Source organism: Numida meleagris, chromosome 4, assembly GCF_002078875.1.
Source record: "Numida meleagris isolate 19003 breed g44 Domestic line chromosome 4, NumMel1.0, whole genome shotgun sequence".
NCBI lineage: Eukaryota > Metazoa > Chordata > Aves > Galliformes > Numididae > Numida > Numida meleagris.
The window spans coordinates 16,643,680-16,663,553 of record NC_034412.1 but is presented as its reverse complement, the minus strand read 5'-3'; the positions used below and the strand labels follow the sequence as shown (position 1 = coordinate 16,663,553).

At 41.8% G+C, this 19,874-nt stretch overlaps 1 protein-coding gene across 2 annotated transcripts in view; it reads left to right on the top strand.

Moving 5' to 3' along the window:
* PAX3 (paired box 3) overlaps positions 1 to 19,874 on the top strand; it is a 63,878-nt gene that overhangs the window by 32,952 nt on the left and 11,052 nt on the right. For both annotated transcript variants that reach the window (XM_021396816.1, XM_021396815.1), the window contains exons 5-7: positions 6,837 to 7,042; positions 15,643 to 15,808; positions 16,929 to 17,143. In XM_021396816.1, coding sequence (XP_021252491.1) covers positions 6,837 to 7,042; positions 15,643 to 15,808; positions 16,929 to 17,143 — 587 coding nt within the window. The remainder of the gene's footprint in view (positions 1 to 6,836; positions 7,043 to 15,642; positions 15,809 to 16,928; positions 17,144 to 19,874) is intronic.

The following is a 19,874-nucleotide window of genomic DNA, read 5'->3' as shown; positions in this document are numbered from 1 at the left end:
GGTTGAATTGTTTTCACAGTGCTGTTATCCTCTTCTAAGCTGAAATCGTTGAATAGCTATGAGCTGTCACATTTTTTCTAAGTTATAACTGCATCAAGCTGTGCTGACAAAATGTTCCTGCATAACTGTTAATATGCATTGTCATTTTAAGCATGAAACAGTTTAGCTAATGATTTATCTCTTATAATGCAGCACTTGGGGCAGCTGTATGATTTGTCTCTTTAGCAAGTCAAGTAATTTCTTTAACAAAATGTTAAGCACAGATGGGCCATAGGCTGTCAGTTAACCATTATTGTGCATGCATCTGCTTGCCTTCAATGCACTGTTTTATGTATTCAGTCACTTACTTAGGCACAGCTCCCTGAAAAGCGGAACCTACTCTGATTGGCAAATAAAATGTTCATTTGTCTCTTCTTCCTATTGTTTTGTTTTGGTAACACATGTCAGCAGCTCAATTACCCAGTTCATTAACAGCTCCCAATGGACATGATGGCCAGCCCCATGATAAGGAGGGCGATTGTGGCACATATGGTCAATAATAGCCTGTCTCTTGGTAATTGTAAATAAAAGTCACTGTTGGCCATTTCCTTTTACTGCAGCTACTGTTTTCCTTTTTCACTTTGCTGTACAAAGCACATTTCTCAATGTGAATCAGTCCAACCAAAATAAAAATACCATCCACTCCTCTCCAGCACCTCACTTATATCACTGCTGTGGCTGTTTTTCCCTTTCTATGTTGAATTTCCAACTAGCAGCTCATAGGAAATGCAATTGCTGTTTGCCAATTCCATTAACCAATTAATTTCTCTTATTAATCAGTTTAGTTAAACAGCAACAAATTTTCTTCCCATTTCTCTCATTCTCTCAGTTAAGACTTTTGTGAAGTATGTGTGGAGTTTTAAAAAAGCCATTTACAATGTTTTTGTAAGTATGCCCTTTGCAAATAGCAGCAGTTTTCAGAGGGGGAATTGAAGTGTGACTTAATCCTTGTTAGATGAGCGATATTCATGTCTATAGCATAGGGCTGCTTTTGCATTTTGTTTCTTGTTTTTAAATATATCATAGTCAAAATGCCAGTCAAAAAGTTAAAAGCAATTTTATGTAAAATACAGTTTGTATTTTACATGGTACTAAGTTTTCTGTTGCTTTCTTGCAAAATGGAGAATAGTTTTTCATGTGCTTCCTGATCTTAATTTTTCACTTTTTTTTAGCAGGAACATGCAGTAGCATTAGCATATTTTATCTTAACCCCACTGGAGTCTTTTGTGGCTTCTTGTTGTTCTTTGTTTTTTGAAATTTGCTTTTCCATCAAAGCAGAGGAGTCTGACTGCTAACAAGCCCTGGGCTGCGGTTTAGCAGCGTAAAACTTGGGGTGCCAAATCTCCCTGTGAACTGGATAGCATTGCAGCTTGGGACCCTGCTAAGCTTGCCAAAAGTGCTTTGGTAGGAGCACAGCAGCCCTCAGTTTTGGGGTGCTTTTCTAAACTTTGAGCTAGATCTCAGCTAAAGGTGCCATCTGGCTGCTGAGGGTCCAAAACAGCTCACAGGTGGCAACCACAGACCTCCATCACCTGTCCCCACCGCCGGCCATGCTCACGGCTGCTTCTCAGCCTGCACAGGGGCTGCGGTACTGGGGGATTTGTTGAGTGTCAGTCCTCATTTGCCCAAGTTTGACAGGCACAGAGCTGGCAGGCCATGCCCTTCCTGATGGCCCCTTGCTATGGCGGCAAGGTCTGGGGAGGGGGAGAGGAACCTGGCCTCGCATTTCACCCAGAAAACACAGGAAAGCGGAGAGCTGGCAGTGGGATGCTTGCTTGACTCTAGAGCTTTAATTATATTTTGTATGCAAATGCCTGCCCATAGCAGGAGGAGAGGGAAGAATGGTAGGGAGGCACTGGTAGGAAGTAATGTCACTGTTTTATTTTCCTGTGGATTTTACTTTGAGGAAGGAAAGAACTCATGGAGTGTCTCTGGTCTGTTGACTGCCCCCGTGCCTGCTGCTGAAGGCCTGCCCCAGCACAAGCTGGGGTCCAAGGGGGAGCATCCTGCCTTGCTGAGAGTAGAGGCCTTTCTGTCGGGAGTGCCGGGGTGAGTCTTGTGGCCCAGACCCTGCCATGGCTTCCATTTCTTCCTCTCTTTTCTGTTCCTCTGCAACAGCCCTGGGCCCCGGCGTGGGCAGAGGTCTTGCGGGGCCGTCTCCAGGTGCTGGTTTCAGGCTGGGGAGCGTGGATTAACCCCTGCTGCACGTCCCCTTCCCCCAGCCGCTCGGCCCCCCGCCCGCCGGCCTGGCCGCCTCCTTTGTGCCGCCCGGATCCTGCCAGGCAGGTGTCAGAGCCCTGAATGCGGGCGAGGGCCCTGCTGATGGATACCACAGATGGAGCGTGGAAATCGGCAGAATGGGCCTCAGCCACAGGCCATTTCTTAGGACCCAACAAAAGCCTCCAAATAAGTCAACAAAAATCCCAAAGATCACAAAGAGAAAGTGTCATTTGTCATTTGCCGCGGGTCTGTGTGGGGGTGGCAGCCCTGCCGTGCTCCTTCTCGCCTGCACCCGAGCTGACACGCTGGAGGTCACTCGCGTCCCCTCCTGCCCAGCAGCACCCGGCAGCGTGGCAGACACATGGGAGGTACTGGGGCCATGGCCATGGTGGTGGGAGCCCAGCCTGCACAGCTCGTGCCGTGTTCTAGCCAGACCTGTGGCCAGACAGAACCTGTCTAGGGGCTCGGAAGAAAAGGCTGTGAAATATTTTATTAAGCGGCTGCCAGAGAAGCTGTGCCATGGCAGGCTGCAGGACGATGGCCCTCTGCCCACCTCTGCAGAGTGTGGTGTGCTGCATCCATCATGTATGGTTTTTAAATGGTTGTCATGTTTTTGTTATTTAATTATTCAAATGAAATGTCTTGCTGAGAGGAGAAACAATCCAGGGAATGACCTCTTGTGCATTATTTTGTCATTTGGTTTTTGCCCCGACACGTCTATTTACAGTGTTTGGAAAGCTGATAATTGCAGAGTTCCACGTGACCTGTGAAGCTGAGCGGGGCCTTCCTCCTGCCATTGCACTAACCAGGATGCAGCCTCTCCTCAGGCCACCAGGCAGGTCGCGAGGGGCTGCGGGACAAATGATTGCCCTTTAATGCTGTAATTTCTTCCTTAATTAAACGTCACGGCTCAGCTACTGGTGGTGCTTTGGGCTGCCACCCCCGTGGTGCTCCATGGGGGTAGGAGGGAGGCCAGGAGCTGTGCTTACAGCCTGCAGGGTTGGAGTGCTGAGATCATTAGGACAGCTGTGAAGGTTAGTGATACATGAGGTGTGGGTCTGTGGAGGTGGAAATAGCTAAAAAAAACCACCTTTTCCCATGCTGAGCAGTGTTATATTGTGGAAGTTGGTGCCTTTGTTAGCTCAGAAAAAGGGCCTGTGGGCTGTGGCTATAGAGCTGATGGCAAATAAATACTGCAAAGGCTAAGGTTTGTCCAATTTGTGTGCTTAGCCAATGCTCTGGTAGGCTTCTCACCTATATAAAGATTTAATAATAGTATTTTAATAACAACAACAACAAAAAAGGATAGAAACTTCCTTAAAACTAATGCTATTTAAAAACACTTCATGGGAAATAAAAATAGTGTAGTCTGTTGCACAGACGTGTAGTTACTGTTTTGAGATTACATTTGTCTGATTTTTGATATCGCGCATCAGCCAGGACAAAGAAGTCAGTTTTCAGTCAGGCTGCTCATAGTAGCCAGGCCTGGCAGAGGTAATACTGATGAAATCAGATGGGTATGAAAGCCATTCAATTGGATATGTATTTTCTCCCTACTTGAGTTTTATTACTTTATCTCTAAATGTTAGCATTTGTGTTAGACATGTTATCTGGACTCTTGGATGATTTGTTCAGCTTTTTTTTTTCTGATTGGTGTATCTTTGTGCGTTTCATACAATGCTTATTGTAAAGTAAATTAAAATGAAATCAAGTCAGCTTTTTGTTCCCACTGCTGTGTGAACAGAGGGTGCAGGGAAGCATCACAAGTTTTTATTAAATCTTTCTGAAACATTTTTAGAAAGATCATTATAGTCCTCCTGATAGCCCCACCCAGTTAGTTGAGGGTGTTCAGGTCAGACATAGAGTGATAAATATCCACTCTAAATTGCACCATTTAAGTTAGCTTGCCTCACTCAGGCACGTGTGGGTGCCATGAGTATCTGAGGCAACACAGGGAAATGATCTCTTTAAAAAGTCCTGTGTTTTCTTTGTTTCTGAACCAGAAAGGCAGGTGTCACTGACTCACTTGGGTTGGGTCTCCAACTGAAGATTTGGGATGTGTCACTATCTCAATGTGTCGTTTATCCTCGGATGCCCTAGATTTGCCACTTCTAGAAGGAATGAGCTTGAACTACTTGGGATAGGATGTTTGTGCTCATTCTCCTTTGTCATGAGGGACAATGTTATCCGAAACAGCTAAATTCAGTCTTATTTGGGGCAAAGCTTCCACACAAGTAAAAGACTCAGAGTTGAATGTTCCCACGGTGCATTTACTTTGAGGTCTGTGGGGGTTTCTGCTGATGCCTTGTGTATGTTGGGTCCAAAATATTTACTGTGTCTGGACAATGAAGATAGCTTTCACGTAAGAGCCTCTTGGCTAGAGTAATTATTATTTTTTTCATATGCAGAAATTCATGAACTCTTCAGTGGAGTTGTCTGTAAAAGCACTCTTTCTTTCCAGTGCTTTAAGTCTAAATAAACAGATTATGTGTATTTATTAGTTCAAACAGCTTGAGTGAAATTGGAAATGGAAGATAGCTATAACTGAACGAGGCGAAGGGTTTGAGCTGGAGCTTGAAGAACAGTGGTTTCTGTTCTAGCTTTGTGTTCTCAGTTACATTCAAATAAATCATGTTAAGAAGATTATTCTAAATCAATGTCTCTATCAATAATTTATTTGGAATTATTGAAGCAGTAGAAGCAATGCTTGCATTTCCACAGATCAAGCAGTTTCATCATCACTGGGGAGTGTCTGCCCTCTTTAGGTGGTTTCCCTTGAAGGCTTGAGGAGGAAGGAATGCTTGTTGCCTGGGACAGCAGCAGATACAAGTGAAGACTGGCTTTGGTAGTCTTTTCTTTTTCCTTTTTTTTTTTCTTTTGGTGTCTGTTGGCCATTATAGTTTGTTGGAGAAAGGGAATGTGGCTGTGTACTAGAAGAGGCTTTGCTGCCCTTGTTATAGCTGTAGCTACGGGCTCAGCCCAACTGGGCTGTGGATGGTGTTCACTCCATTGTCAGTTAAGGTTAGGGCAGTGCCACAGGGCTTTGGTGCAGGGGCAGCTGAATGTGGGGTGAGTGCTCGAAACCTGGCATGCCACTGCCTTCATGAGCCCCTACCAGCCTCCAGTGATGCCAGGATCTTGCTTCCTATGTGTGTGTGAGCTCACGCTCACTGTGTCTCCATGTGTTCCTTCATTTCCAAAAGATTAAATAAACTACACGAGGTGCTAAAATCATGCCTTTGAAGCCGAATCTCTCAGTTTTCTAGGAGACTTGAAGAGAGAGTCTGGAGATCTGCAAATGGTGCCTTGGGACAGGCAACAAGGAAGTGGGGGAAAGATCAATGGATCTGATAAGATACAGTTTTCTGGGCATGGCTTATCCTTTTATGTGAAGTGTAGTGATCAGAGCAGATCATTGGTTCTCATTTCTCTTTAAATGGTTGATTGCAAGGGGTGGTAGTCCCTGTCTTGGGAGTGGATATGCTGTACATGATCTGTTTCTTGATGACCTTCCTTAAGCACCAATTCAGGGCCCAGTGAGAGAGACCTCTGGTCCAACACCTGGGCTGGTCTGTGCTCACATCCTGGAATGGTTCCTGGAGGCTGAGCCATTGGCACACACCTGCACCTGCCTACAGTCATTGTCTGTCCTGAGAAGCCTCCCAAAGCTGGGAGGAATAATGAAGAACTGTAAGGCAAAGGAAGTAAAGTTGTCTCTGTGTTTCAGTTTTGGTTCTCTCATGTATCTCCTTACTTTAGTAACTGGAAGAATCAAGAAAAAAATACTGTTCTGAGCTATTTGTACAGGGCTTTTCTGTACATGGTGTTTTTTTTTTTGTTTTTTTTTTTTGAGTTAACAATTGTCTGGACTGTCCTAAGGTTATCAGGTGGTCCTAAGGCAGGTAAATAAGTTGCAAATGAGAGGAATGCTTAAATGTTCCAAGATACACCAATACCATTCAGAGTGTAGGACAAATACTACACAAGACATAAGGAAATATTTGAATGTGTAGGAGAATTAATTTCTTCATTGCTGCTCCCCATACCTTTGTCGTCATTTCCATAACCATTTCAGCAATAAGGTTTTACTTATAGATCTGTAGGGAAAGTCTCATGCATGTGCATTTATAGAGTCAGAATGTTTAAGTTACAAAGTGCACACGGTGTGACAGATGTTTGCATCTGCGCAGAAGATAAGGGAAGAAGGCCATACTGATGTCTGATTGTTTGGATCTAAGAACTGCTCCAAGTTTTTAAACTTGGAAACTATTGGAGTTAAAATGAAGAAACTGAATAATTCATTCACTCAAAAAGATTTCTAGAGGTCCTTATATATTTTGGGGTCAGAAAAAAGTGCCCAACTCATAACTGAATTGCTAATCCTTTTGGTTTGAGCACACTTGCATGATGTAACATTTAACTCTGATTTGTTTCTCCCTTTATTTGCCGTTTTGAAGTTTGCCAATTCAGTTCTGAGTCATGGAGATAAAAGCACTTTTTCCACATACGGTGTCAACAATGCATCAATTTTTTCTTCCTGAACTAAAACTAATTTTTGTTTTATTTTTTATTTTGAGCATCAGCACCCCAGTCTGATGAAGGCTCTGATATCGATTCTGAACCAGACTTACCTTTAAAAAGAAAGCAGCGTCGCAGCAGGACAACCTTCACAGCAGAGCAACTGGAAGAGCTGGAAAGAGCTTTTGAAAGGACACACTACCCTGACATTTATACTCGGGAAGAACTCGCACAAAGAGCCAAACTCACAGAAGCTCGAGTTCAGGTATGAATTTAAAAGCTGTCTAACAAAGGGAAATTCCTTTTCTATTAACTTGGCAGTCCTTTAATATTCTCACACGATCCTGCTCTAAGTTAGAAGGAAAACATGAAGCTACGACATGTTTAGCCTTAGGGGTTTTTACATCTGTACATAGACAATGATTTTCCAACTTTTTAAAACAACAGTTTTGAAAAACTTTTTTTGGTGTTTTCTGCAGTAATTGTTCCATATCTACCATAAATAAAGTAGTCAGCCATCATAGAAGAAGGTCTGTTATCCCAGTTTGTTTGTTTTACGCATTTGACAGCGCTCTCCATATAATCAGTTCAGCTGTTGTGCCAGTTTAAACTTATTTAACTAGCTTTTTCTGTTGTTGTTTGGGTCTTTCAGGCATTAATGGAGGAGAGAAAAACATTTTTAGAAGGATAATGTGTTTATAGAGCCATGCAAGCGAGCATGGTAACTGGTGCAGTATCTACAGATTACTATTAGGTTAACTTTTGAAGCTGACTTGATTTAAGCCTTGTAACAACTTTTTTATACCCACTGTCTGTTTAATTCAAAGCAAAATAAACCCTCAAATAACTGTTAGGTCTTCACAGCTTCATGTAGATCTGGACTGTCTAAAACAAGTGCTGGAGGAGAAAATAATGGAGTTGGTTTAAGTTAAAAAAAAGAAGCATGAACCTAGATTTTCAGATGTCCAAAATAGGCAACTAGAAGCCAAATAATTCTAGAATAAACTGGATCTAGGAGTTCAGGATCAGATTAAGACTTGCTCTATTTCACAACACAGAATCGTGTCCTGTGAGATGTTTAATACTGCAGGCAGAATCCTCTGATGCTCTTTCACTAATTGAGTGTCCAGTTTAAATCAATCCAAGGTGGAAGTGTTTGTAAGCAAGTACGTGGTTGGGTGACAAGAAAAATGAGTGATAATTTGTGCTCTTACTAAGGATCCAGGTGAATTTGGCTGCTTTGGTGAAACTGTTTTTATGGTTTGACCCTTGAAGCTCAGCCTGAGGCATTCAGACTCTGCAAACTGAAATAGGTGATTCAGAATATCCCTCTGACCTTGTAAGACAGGCATGCCTATTGTAGCCTGCCTGTATTTACTGAGTATATGTCTTGAAGAATCCTGACTTTGTCAGTTTTACCTGCTAAATGTTTTTGCAGAAGACTTCAGACAGAATTTCTTGCAAGTGTTTGTTATGATTGTGAGAGAAAATCAGATGTATGGATGAATTTGTCTGGAGGGCAAGCTCAGTGGCGCATGACTATCTTCTTAAAATGTTTACTAGGCATAATGCTTGCAAAACAGCTTTGTATCTAAACTTTGGACAGGTAAGACCAAATCAAGCCCTGGAAATCATCCATGCACAAGCATAATAAAGAGCTTCCTACATACGTCCCGTTAGCAAGACGAACTGGATGTAGGATATGATGGTTTATTTTAGCTTCAGCAGAAAAATACGATAAAATGAAAAAGACCTTGTTCATGTTTTTCTAAATCAATGACCCACAGCTAGAAGAAAAGCAGAACTCTCATTAACATAACAGCTGTCTTAATGTGGCTTTAACCCTGTGACTTTTTACATTCCTTATGGCTTCCTTGGTTCCCTTGAGACACATCTTGTCTCACACCACTCCTATGATCTATAGCCACACAAATTCCCCAGTACCTCTGACATATGGATATTTTGCCTAACCCAGCATGGAAGAAAGTTCCCAGTCAATCAATGATTGAAACACCAGAACAAAACCTTTCTGGCTTAGAGATGAGCCGGGGTTGAAGTAGCCAGCCTGTGGGTAGTTTCGTAGTGCACTCCATCTGTCTGGTACCCTTGAAGGGCTGGCAGAGTGTTTTAGCAGTGGATTAAGGGATACAGGATTTTCCTTATCAGCATTCAGCACCTCTCTACAGCCCCTTAAAATAGCCACCTATGATGGGCATGAAATAAAAGAAGACCTGTGAAAGGAAATAACCCTAAGAGACTTGAGCCTGAGAGGGCTGGAGAGCCATACTGATGCAGCATTCAAGCTTTCTTAGTCACACTTCTTTTTTGGTAACAGTATGACAGAGATCAGAGATGCCAAATTTTATATGGATATATACACAAAGATCTCTTTGACTGCTACTTGATTAAATATAGTGTACAAGGGTATCATGTACTCTTTGCAGCCTGAATCTGGGTGAGACCTGGACATTATTTTCTTCTCTTGAGATTTTCTAATGGGATTTTCTATAATGACATATCTCAGAGAGTTGTTTTACATTGTCTAGGAAGTTAGCTAATTGATACTTAACTGATTACAACGGAACGAATGAGCCATTCTTTCAGTCCCTCCACGTTTTGCTTTTTCTTGCCACTTCTGCCACATCCTCTTTCCTTCTATTCCCAAGGTGATCTCTAAATGCTCATGAAAGAAAGAGTCTTAAACCTCCAAACTGTTTTTTTTCTCACTGCTGAAGGGTGGCTGGGCACATGTTTCTAAGCTGGATGGTTGAAGGAGGGTGGGGAAAGCCACCTCTGGGCTCAGATCAAATTTAGAATGTTTCAGCCCCTAAGGGGAATTTTTTGAAAGCTACAAGCAACTGAAAATGAGCTCCATGTTGCAAGAATCACAAGATGTATAACTATAATTATCACGAGTACTTAAGCACTATATGTAAAAAGAAGTTAAAATACTCCCTAGAATTCCTCCTGCAGTGCCTTTGTGCTCAAGGTCCCCGGGAGTCTCTCCCTCATGTCTGAGCTGAGATGTCATGTGGAAACAGGACACTCTTTTCTGCACGTTAGATGCATCAGGAAGGGAAAAGTTAGTTGGTGTTGTGCGTTCAACATCTACCACTCAAAAACTTGACTTAAGTCAAGTCCCCAAAGTCTAGAGTGGCCCTCTTTTTAAAAGAAAAAAGAAAAAGAAAAAAGAAGTGATCCTCTTTAACATGAAGTTACAGCTTTCCATACTGTGAATTAAACTCATAAACTTCCAATAGAAACTCATTAAGCCATCATTAAGTTGCAGTATAGACTCTTCAGGTCTCTGGCCTATTTTTACTGAATCAACCTGGGGGCTAATTCCAAAAGTGAAATTTTCCCCACTGTAGATAAAGATCAAAGGCTCCTTCTGAGCTTCAGAGAAGTGTGGTTACGGTTTCTGTAACAAACAACGCATAAGGAATGAAGTGGGTAGTGTCTTCTCTGGCCACTTCTGGATTCCCACGTCAGGCTTATTTTTAGTCCTGGATGAACCAGATGAATTTGGCAGCAGTGTGGGGCCTCACTCTATAGGCTAGGGATGTCAACCCTCTGGTAAGCTTTTGTAAAAAGCTCATCACAGCTTCAGTAAATAGAAGACCCAAGGGCTCAGAAGTCTTGAGTAGCCAGGAGAAAAACTGTAAAAATATTTTACTACTTTAGAGATGTGATTGCATGTTGGTTTTTTTTTTTTTTTTTTTTTTGTTCACTGTGACATATGGAAAGGAAGAGAAGGCTTGGAGAAGATAGAGGAGGGAAAGGTGAGAGAAGCAGTGACTCTTAAGCTGCTGGTACAATTTGAAAGATCTGAAGTCCAATCTCTTAGCTTTAACAGTCTCTTCTCAGTAGCAAACAGTGAGAAGCATTCACTGGGAAATCAGGGGAGGAGGGACCTGTGCCAAAAAAAATCTTTATTTGCACTCAGCTCCTCTGGAATGGTTTGAGCTCATGCTCCAGCTGCACAGTCCTATGGGGAGATGGGGTAAAGGAATGTGGGATGAATTCAGAAACGTTTAAGATCTCTCAGCAGATCTTTACAGATATTCCTGATGTGGTTTATGGAAAATTTATAGTGGCTCTTTTTGAGGCTGTCCCTCTTGCATCATATGTAGGATACTGAAAGAAAATGCTGTATGCATTCTTGTAGTAGATAACCTTGCAATTGCAGTATTTTTTTTTTTCCTGAGGTAAAGCAGGAATTCATACGGGTAAATTAGCCAACTACAAACACATGCAGGCCCAAGAAGACATTTATAAATATAAAGGAGAAGGAAGGATTTGATTTTTGATTCTGTTTATCTGGTCCCTACTGCCTGTGGGCTCAAATTAGTGGTGTTTTAATTTATAAATACACAGTTCTTTGTGCTTATTAATCAGTACTACTGAGTAGCAGAACTACTCAGCTGCAGTGTTTTAGAAGTAGTTGGGCAGGACTGAGTCAGAGTAAAGTGTGAGAGTAAAGTATGTTGGATCACTTTGGGAGGTAGTTGGAAGTCCTCATTCCCTTGGTTTTTTTGTTTGTTTTTGCTTTTTGGAGGAAGGAAGAGGTGGGAATATGGCAAGGAGGCAGGTATGTGGAAAATATCATGAGGCAAACGGGGGCAAAATTGCCCTTTGGCTAAATGAGAAGTGCCGCTAACAATACATCAGTCTTTTGACTTTGCATGCTTTTGGCACTCATGCTTGCATTGGTCAGGACTGCGTTTTAACAAAATATCCATGAGTTTCCTGCAAAATTCACATCTCAGATGTTTTCTGCTGGTGGTTTAGAGATGTTTTTCCCTTAAAAGCACATAGAGCACTCTGTGTTTGTGATCAGGCTGTTGAGATGTCAGGGCTGATTACACTGCTATGTTCCCAAGTGAATAAATGCATCTCTTAAGGAGTATCCTGTTGAGATCAATGAAGTAAGATGCTGGCATGGTCGCTTGCAAGCTACTTAAAGGAAAAATGATAATAAAAAGCAGGATCTGAATATTAGAAAGCAGAAATGGGAGAAACTTATTAGGTCACTTAATCCATTCAACACCACTGCAATATATATACATACAAAATTATATTATGCTTATTTAATATGGTAGAGTGATTTCTTTTTTGTCAGTCCAGTTCCAGATGTGTGTGAAAAATTGGGTCTCCAATGCTTACTTCCTTTAAATTACTCTTTTTTTTTTTTTTGCACTGTGCTCTCACTCTTCTTCAGTTCTATTTTCGAGGACTTCAGAGATGTAAATTTTGGCCAGACTCTGTGGTTAAACCTTGTTTCCAAATTGTCAGAGTAATTTACATTCCATCTCTGAATGTGACACAGAAGCTGGGGAGCCAAAGTCTCACCAACACGAACGTGCCTTGGCTGCGAGCGCGGCCTTGCTTTGGGTGCCGGAGTCACCCAGCAGGCTGCCTTTCCTCTGCCTGTGCACGTGTTTGCACAACACCAAGCACAATGCTGACCTAATTTAGAGCTTAGGAATACTGCCCCAGCACACACAGGTCAAGTTTCTTCTGACAGGGGACCGCTGGTGTGAGAATGCTGGATTTTGAGTCTCTAAAAGGCAGAAGCTCTAGTATCTGTTGCTTTGCTTCCATGAGGGAATTCAGTGTGGTCGTGGTGACTGCAGCACAAAGGTGATGACTGCTTTGCTCAGAAGTGAGGCTGTGGAAGAACAGGAGTATGCCGTGGGGAATCTGCTAGATTTGAAAAGTCCACTTCAGAATGTGGGGATTTTGTCATTTTGATGAAATTTACTGAATGGAAATGTGTTTCAGTGGTGTTGGAAACGAACAAACGAAAGAAAGCATTTCCCTGGGTATTTTCAAGTATTCATAATGGTTTGTGGTAATTATTTTTGCCTTGTCTTAATAATGGCAAAATTTGTCAAGATTTCTTTAATTAGTGACAATGATGCGTGTGGATTTTTCATAGGTGTTGATTAATTTTTTTTCTGGACTTTTCAGAATAAATTAAGGCAGCTGAAAGTAGTCTAAGTAGAACAACATAATTTTAGAAAGATATCGTTTCAGTTAGCCTACAAAGCATATAACTGCTTCTGCATTAAGTTTGGCATCTGACTCATTTTAACAAATATTATGTAAAACATAAATAAAATGTTTGAGTTATTTAGCTTAGAGTAACTTTGTCTTGACTTTATTAAATTGATTTTCAACTTTAACTCTCTCATTTCACTTTCTTCATGTTTCTTTTTCTTACTGTTAGACTGTTTCCTCTTTGTGTTCCATCTCACACAGCACCTGAGGTCTGCAGTTCCTCGGTGTGAAGCAGGAGTTAAGCAGGGTGGCAAACCACATCTCTACTTTATGGATCTAGGTCAGACCCACTGTGTTACAGACACAGGCCATCATGTCAGAAGGGCTGGGCCGTGCTAGGCAATAAAAATCCTTGTGTTAAAACACCCAGAAATCAGAGTTTCAGCGAGTTCACTTGTGAAAATGTGTGATGGTAACTGCTGGGGCCACACTTATGGTCATTTTTTTGATAAATCCTTTTTACTTTTACCAAGGTGGATCCAAAGCCCATTAAAATCAAAGGAAAACAAGGACATACATGGGTGATGCCCTAGGTGCTTGCTGCTAAGATGTTTTTGTGCCTCTCCACCATTGGGTAGCAGAGAGCACAGGAGGTTATTGTGGCAACGAGTTCTTGGTGTTTGCAAAAGGGCTTAAGTCTTGTGGCAGATTTTTTGTACGGGACAAACTCCCGTAGCCATGTTCTGCAGAGGATCATCTGGTAGAAACTCATTCTGCTCTTTTGAGTGTTTTGGTGAAGTCACTTTGGTTGGCCCAGCAGCGGTAAAGCAGTGAGGCGGTGGCTGGGCTGGCAGCAGAGCCCCTGCACGTGCTCACCATGGGGCTGCTGTGGGCTTCTGGCTACTGCTGAGTGTGTCCCTTCCTGTGATGGCCAGTGCACCTCTGTGGTTCTGGCCGAGGGCTCATCTATAAAGTGAGCTAAATGTAGGCAAGACCTATAATCTGTAAATGAAAGCATAACACTTGGCATTACTGCTGCTGCTGAGTTTCAATTTCAGATCTGACTCATTTTTAGGAAAGCTCTAGAGCTAGAAGACAGACCCTTATCTGTAGAGGAAATAAAATCTCATTGCCTCATTTTCCTCAGTGAAATCAGCACAGTGTTGTTCAGCTAGGTTCCCAAAGCATTTGAGGATCACCAGGTAACCCTCTTGACCTGAAGAAGGGAGAATGTCATGGAGAAAGCAATAGTTAACGATCTGGGTGGGCTAATTACAATGTGCGTTCACTGTTCCCCGCTCCCTCTGTGACCTCCATTATCCTTCCCAAGTGCACTTTGGCTCTTCAGAGAACCCCTTTCTCCCTCTTCAGAGTATCTTGCCCCTCCTTTCTTTTTGGTCATCTTCAAAGGACACCACAACAGGAGCGTGAGACTGGTGGGCTCTGAGGGGCATAAGCATGTGGAAGAAGTCTGAGGAGTAAGAAATTCAGGCTGAAATGTCAGCAAGGGAGTTCAAAATGTTCTACACCCTCACATAAAGGCAGCTTATGGCCTGTAATGTTACACCTGGAAATGTAGTCTGTGATGGCTGATTCATAAGCTGGCATGGGCTGCTCGCTGGAAGGGTGACAGATCTGAGACCTCACTTGTTGTTACAAATAGTTCTACGTGTGGCTCAGCAGCTAGTGTGCCTTGTGGCCTAGATGTACTGTGTGAGACCTTAGCTGACTGTTAGCATCTTTTCTAATTGATCAGTTGTTGCTTCATGATTTACAGTTATGAGCAATAATATGTCTGCTTGTTTACAAAATGTAGAAGCCTTTCTCTCCTGCAGTTGTCCTCCTCATGGAAAAAGTTTAATCTAGAAGATACTCTAAACCTGCAGCGAGGCAGTGGTGATGCACGCCACGTCTAGGCACCCCTGCTCTGCCTACCTGCCCTTCAGACCTGTGACATGTAGTCACCATTGATATCAGTATTAACCTACATGATGCAGCTCTTATTGTCCGTGTCAGTAAGGTCTTGCCTCTTCCTTTCTTGGAGGCAATAAGAGCCATCAAAGATTTGGAAAACTTAGAGCATGGGCTGAGAATGATGTGAAGGAATCGCTGATTGGTAGAAAGGAGATTTATAGCTGAATTGTTCCACTAATCCAAAACCCATCTGCTTGATAACCTGTCCTGGGAACAGATTTCAGAGTGGTTCTGAAATACTGATCTAGTACTGAAATTCTGATCTAGTGTTAATGTTGAGTTTATTGAGAGATGTTTTGTACATACGGAGATAGAAGAAAACTTGCTGGGTGGGCTTTGTTTCTTTGTATGCCGAGCTTTTGTTTTTCAAATTAAAAGCCTAAAGTTCTGTTGATAATTATGGCAATACAGCATCCCAGCATATAAATATGAGCACCTTCCAACAGTGCATCAAGGGATGCTGCTGACTTGTCAGCAATTTAAATACAAAAACAATACAATTCAGATCAAATAGCTTTGGCTGGCACTCAGATCAAATGGAGAGATGCTTTCCCTTTCTCATTAAATCTGGCACAATAAGGACAGTGATTAATAGCTATTAAAAGCACTAAAGCTTGAAATCATTAGTCAGCTTGTTTCTCAGGAGGCTGTAGTTGAGAAGAAACTGAGCTTTGGGATTCCTGCTTCCTGTCTGTTGAACCATGGAAGTGTGTGCCAAGGGCTCTTTGCATGTCTAGGAGCTCTGAGCTGATGGCAGATGTGCCCAGTGCGCACCTTCTCTCACTCTCTTCCGAGACACTGATTGCATTTTAAATATGATGCCATTATTTCTGATGCACCTTTATTAAATGTACAGAAATCAAATGTGCGTAATTAAATCATTTGTAGGTCTGGTTTAGCAACCGCCGTGCTAGATGGAGGAAGCAGGCAGGAGCCAACCAACTGATGGCTTTCAACCACCTGATCCCAGGAGGGTTTCCACCCAGCGCCATGCCAACTCTGCCGACATACCAGCTCTCTGAGCCGTCCTATCAGCCCACCTCCATACCGCAAGGTACAGTAGCAAACAGGTACTTGGTTAGAGAGTGCTACTGGGGGCTTTGTGTCTTGATCCACTGCAGAAACATTTTCTTCTCAAAATGTAGAAAAAACGACATTGGTTACTTTAGGGACTGACTCAGTGATGACCTTGCAAGTCTGCTTATTTAAAATATGTCAAGATTCTAATTTGTTTTGCTTTGAGAAAGAGCTGGTTCCATGTGAAGGGTGCTATCTTTAGAGAAATAATAGCCTCATGCACTGCAGAGGTGTGGTGTGAAGGACGCAGCAGTTGTGTCCTGTCCTCTTGGTTGCTTCTGATGGTGATACACTGAAACTTCTATAAGTACTCCCAGCTTTTCCCAGTGGAAATAATTCAGACCATTGTTTTGCATCAGCATGGGCAAGTCTCAGCATGGTAAAAAATTGTCATTATCTCACCAGAAATTCTGTGAACTCTGGTAGACTGGAGCAAGGGAAACAGATCTTTAAATCTAGATTTTACTAGATTTTTCTTTAACAGTAAAATCCTTACAGGAGAGATTGTTTAAGCCAAATTGCCATATTCTCCTTGATCCTTCTGTGAGATTTTTATGCTAACTGCTGTTGAGTGTTGTTGCCAGATTATGTTCTAAGTAATGGAATTTTTGAAAGCCCAGGACTTTTCCCATCCATCGTTAGTTTCACTACAAATTGCAGCAGAATTTCTGTGCTGTGACCAGAAAGGGAAAGCCTGTCTCCTAAACAAATGAAGCTTTTCTTTTATATATAAGCTTATATATATGTGTGTGTGCTTATATATAATTACACAAATAATCTAAAATATATTTATTTTCCTATGCTATACATCATTTTGTGGTGTCAGTTCTGAGCAGTGCACTTGCCGAGAATTGTCTGAAAACTGCGAGGGTCTATTATGGCTTTTATGGTCTATTTAATAATGATGATTTCATGGAATTTTTATGTAATTTTACTGGCCAGCTAGATATCTAGCAATGTTGAAGGCTTACCGTTCTATTTAATCAGTACTTCCATGCAGGTTCTGATGAAATTATATCAAGTTGGGCTTCACACAATGAACCTATTACGCTAGAAAAAGAGGAGGAAAATGATCAGCGTGTTTTTTTTGCTTCCAGCCGTGTCTGATCCAAGCAGTACAGTCCATAGACCTCAGCCTCTCCCTCCAAGCACTGTACACCAAAGCAGCCTCCCTTCGAACCCAGAGAGCAGCTCTGCCTATTGCCTACCCAGCACCAGGCATGGATTTTCCAGCTATACAGACAGCTTTGTGCCTCCGTCCGGGCCCTCAAATCCCATGAACCCTGCCATTGGCAATGGCCTTTCACCTCAGGTCAGTCCTGTGTTTTCAGACAGAGGATTTGCTGTATACCAGAACCAAAGAGTCTATTCCCTCAGGCCACAGTATAATGAATTGCCAAATTTAAACCATAATGTATTCTTTATACAAGCCACATGATTTCAGTTTGCTAGTTTCCTTCTTTTTTTAATTTTTTTCTTCCTACTGGCTGAATCAAGAGTCGTAGCTTATATTTAATTTCAAGTGATTTATAATGTAATCATACAGGGTTTGTGTTTATGTTCAGTTGTTAGGCATTGGTAATGTACTGCTATTTTCCTGAAGATCCAGTGCAAAGTACAGAAAGTAGATTTTGTAGCGTTTGTGTGAATAAAATCTCTTTAAGATAACTTCACAAAGGTTTTACTTGATATTGCATGAAAATTACAGGCAAGTGGTGCTAGGAGAGTTCCGAGGGCTGAACACTACACTTTGAGATGAGCTATAATCGAGTTATAAATACATAAATTAGGAGTATTACTGCTCTTCAGCAATGTATAAACGCATGACTACCATAATTGTTTTTCTAATTTGCATGAGATCTTCTTAGGAAATCACGTTAATAAATTGCCTTGATAATTGCGTGTCAAAAGGTTGGTTAAATTTTTCTACATGAGGCATCTGTCTGAAGCTGACATTATTAGTTAAACTTGAATAGATGGTAGTTTATTTTATTAGCTACAGCTTTGCCCAGGTGCTCGGAAAGAGATGTCCACTAAATTCTGAGAAGTCACAAAGAGGATGCAATCTATAATTACAATCAGGAATCTCTTCAGGGCTGAAAGTGAGAGTTTTAACGGCTTTATCTTCTTTCCACCCTTTTTTCCTCGAAGTGGGTAGAAAAACAGAGAGAAGCCCAGAATGACACAAATGAAAAGTGAAAAGACAATTATACTCAATTACACACTAATCACCGACTATCACCACTGCCTAAGCAGGGAGAGGGCATTCTAATAGGCAGAAAATGAGATTTTAATGGCACAAAGGGTGGCCAAAATAACGACTCGTATATCTTTGCCTCCTTCGTTTTCTTCAACTTGTGGTTTGCATCTCGGGAGTACAGTTCCTGGTTCCTGTGCAACGGTGATAACTCTGTGCAGCTGAAAAGTTCAAAGGCACTGGAGTTGAAAAGAATGAATAACAAAGGCAATGAAATAAACATTTTTGCCCAAAGGCAAAAGTTCATAAACCCTTTTTTTGTAACAGTAAATGTAATTAAGTTTCACAGATTCCTATAGCATAGAGTGGAGTACAAAACTTTATGGCTTGAAACCTTGAGAAAAAAAATACCAACAGAAAAAACAAACGGATGTACTTCCAACAACACTTGAATGGATTTTGTTCTAAAGAATTCTGATTTCTCAATGCAATCTTCAACAAAGGCCATGACTTTTTAAAAATGGTTGGTTTCATAGTGTGCAAGGCTTCTACAGTTTGGATATAAATATCTTTCTGGGATTCAGCGTTAATCCATCAAAGGTAGTTGTTAGTGTCAGTTTAAATGTATGTTGGTTCTGGCTATGGAAAATGTGATCTTTTTTTTCTTTCACAAAGCTTTTATTGTCTGTGACACAGAAGTTGAGCGCAACAGTAAAGAAATCTTGTGATGTCTGGGCAAAGTGGGACAAAACAGTGAGGCCAGGCTTCCTCCCCCCAAAGTCTTCCTGATTTGAGGTTTGATATAATCAAAAGGAGATTCTGGAGCAGATTAGACTTCTTTTAATCAGTTGCTGGGCTTCTTTACACCCGCCTGTGTCTTTATGCTACAAAACTGCTATTTTTTTGTTTTTTAATTTTCCACTCTAAATCTTTTTCTGCTCTGGTGATTAGAGCTGCTGTCTTTATTCTGTGCCTTTACCAACAACTTTAGAAGGAGACTGATCACTCAGAAACTGATGCCATGTGTTCATCACTGAATGTACACAGGTGATTGCTTATATCCACTTAGATGTTGAACAGCTCCTTGACAACAGAATGATGAACCTGACTGGCTGATAAATATCTTTCCATTGCCCAATAGCAAACAAAAAAACAAAAAAGCCAGCCCTAAAATACTCATGCTTTGTTACCAGTAGTGCCTCTGAAACAGTTTTGGGGTTTAAGCGATGACTGAGACACCTTGGGATTAAATGACATACCCAGGGTTCGTGTCTCTGCAACTATTCTGTCTTCTTCACTGCATAAAACTGTATGTTATGTGAAACAACTGTCATTCCAGAGAAACAATGATTGTGCTTTATGCCTGAGGACGAGCCCAAGACACTGATCACATTTGTGCTATGCTACTGGGTGTAAGATGTATTTCACTTGGGTTTGGGGGTCCTAGAGGATCCCCTTGCTGGCCTTCCTTGGGACCTGTGCACCATAGCTGTCCGGGTGTAGCCAGAAAGTTTAAAGCCAGTTCGGCACCAGGGATTTTATTAAGAAAGAAACAGGAATTACCCTGCTGAGTGGGCATGTTGCAGTGCCCTGAGTGTGTGTGGAATTTAGACGAGAGAGGGTCTTTTCGCTAGCTGCTGGATTTTTGACCACAGTAAGCCTGGGTGTGTGAGCAATTAAATCATGTTTCCATCCATCAGCGTCTCTCTCAGAAAAGCACTCTGGATATACCGTGCATAACGCTGAATTTACAGTGACTTCAGTGGGAGGGAGAAGGCGGGGGCTTTGTCTGAACTCAAATAATCTTTTCTGAGTAAAAAATAAACCCCTCAGAATGTGTAGAACA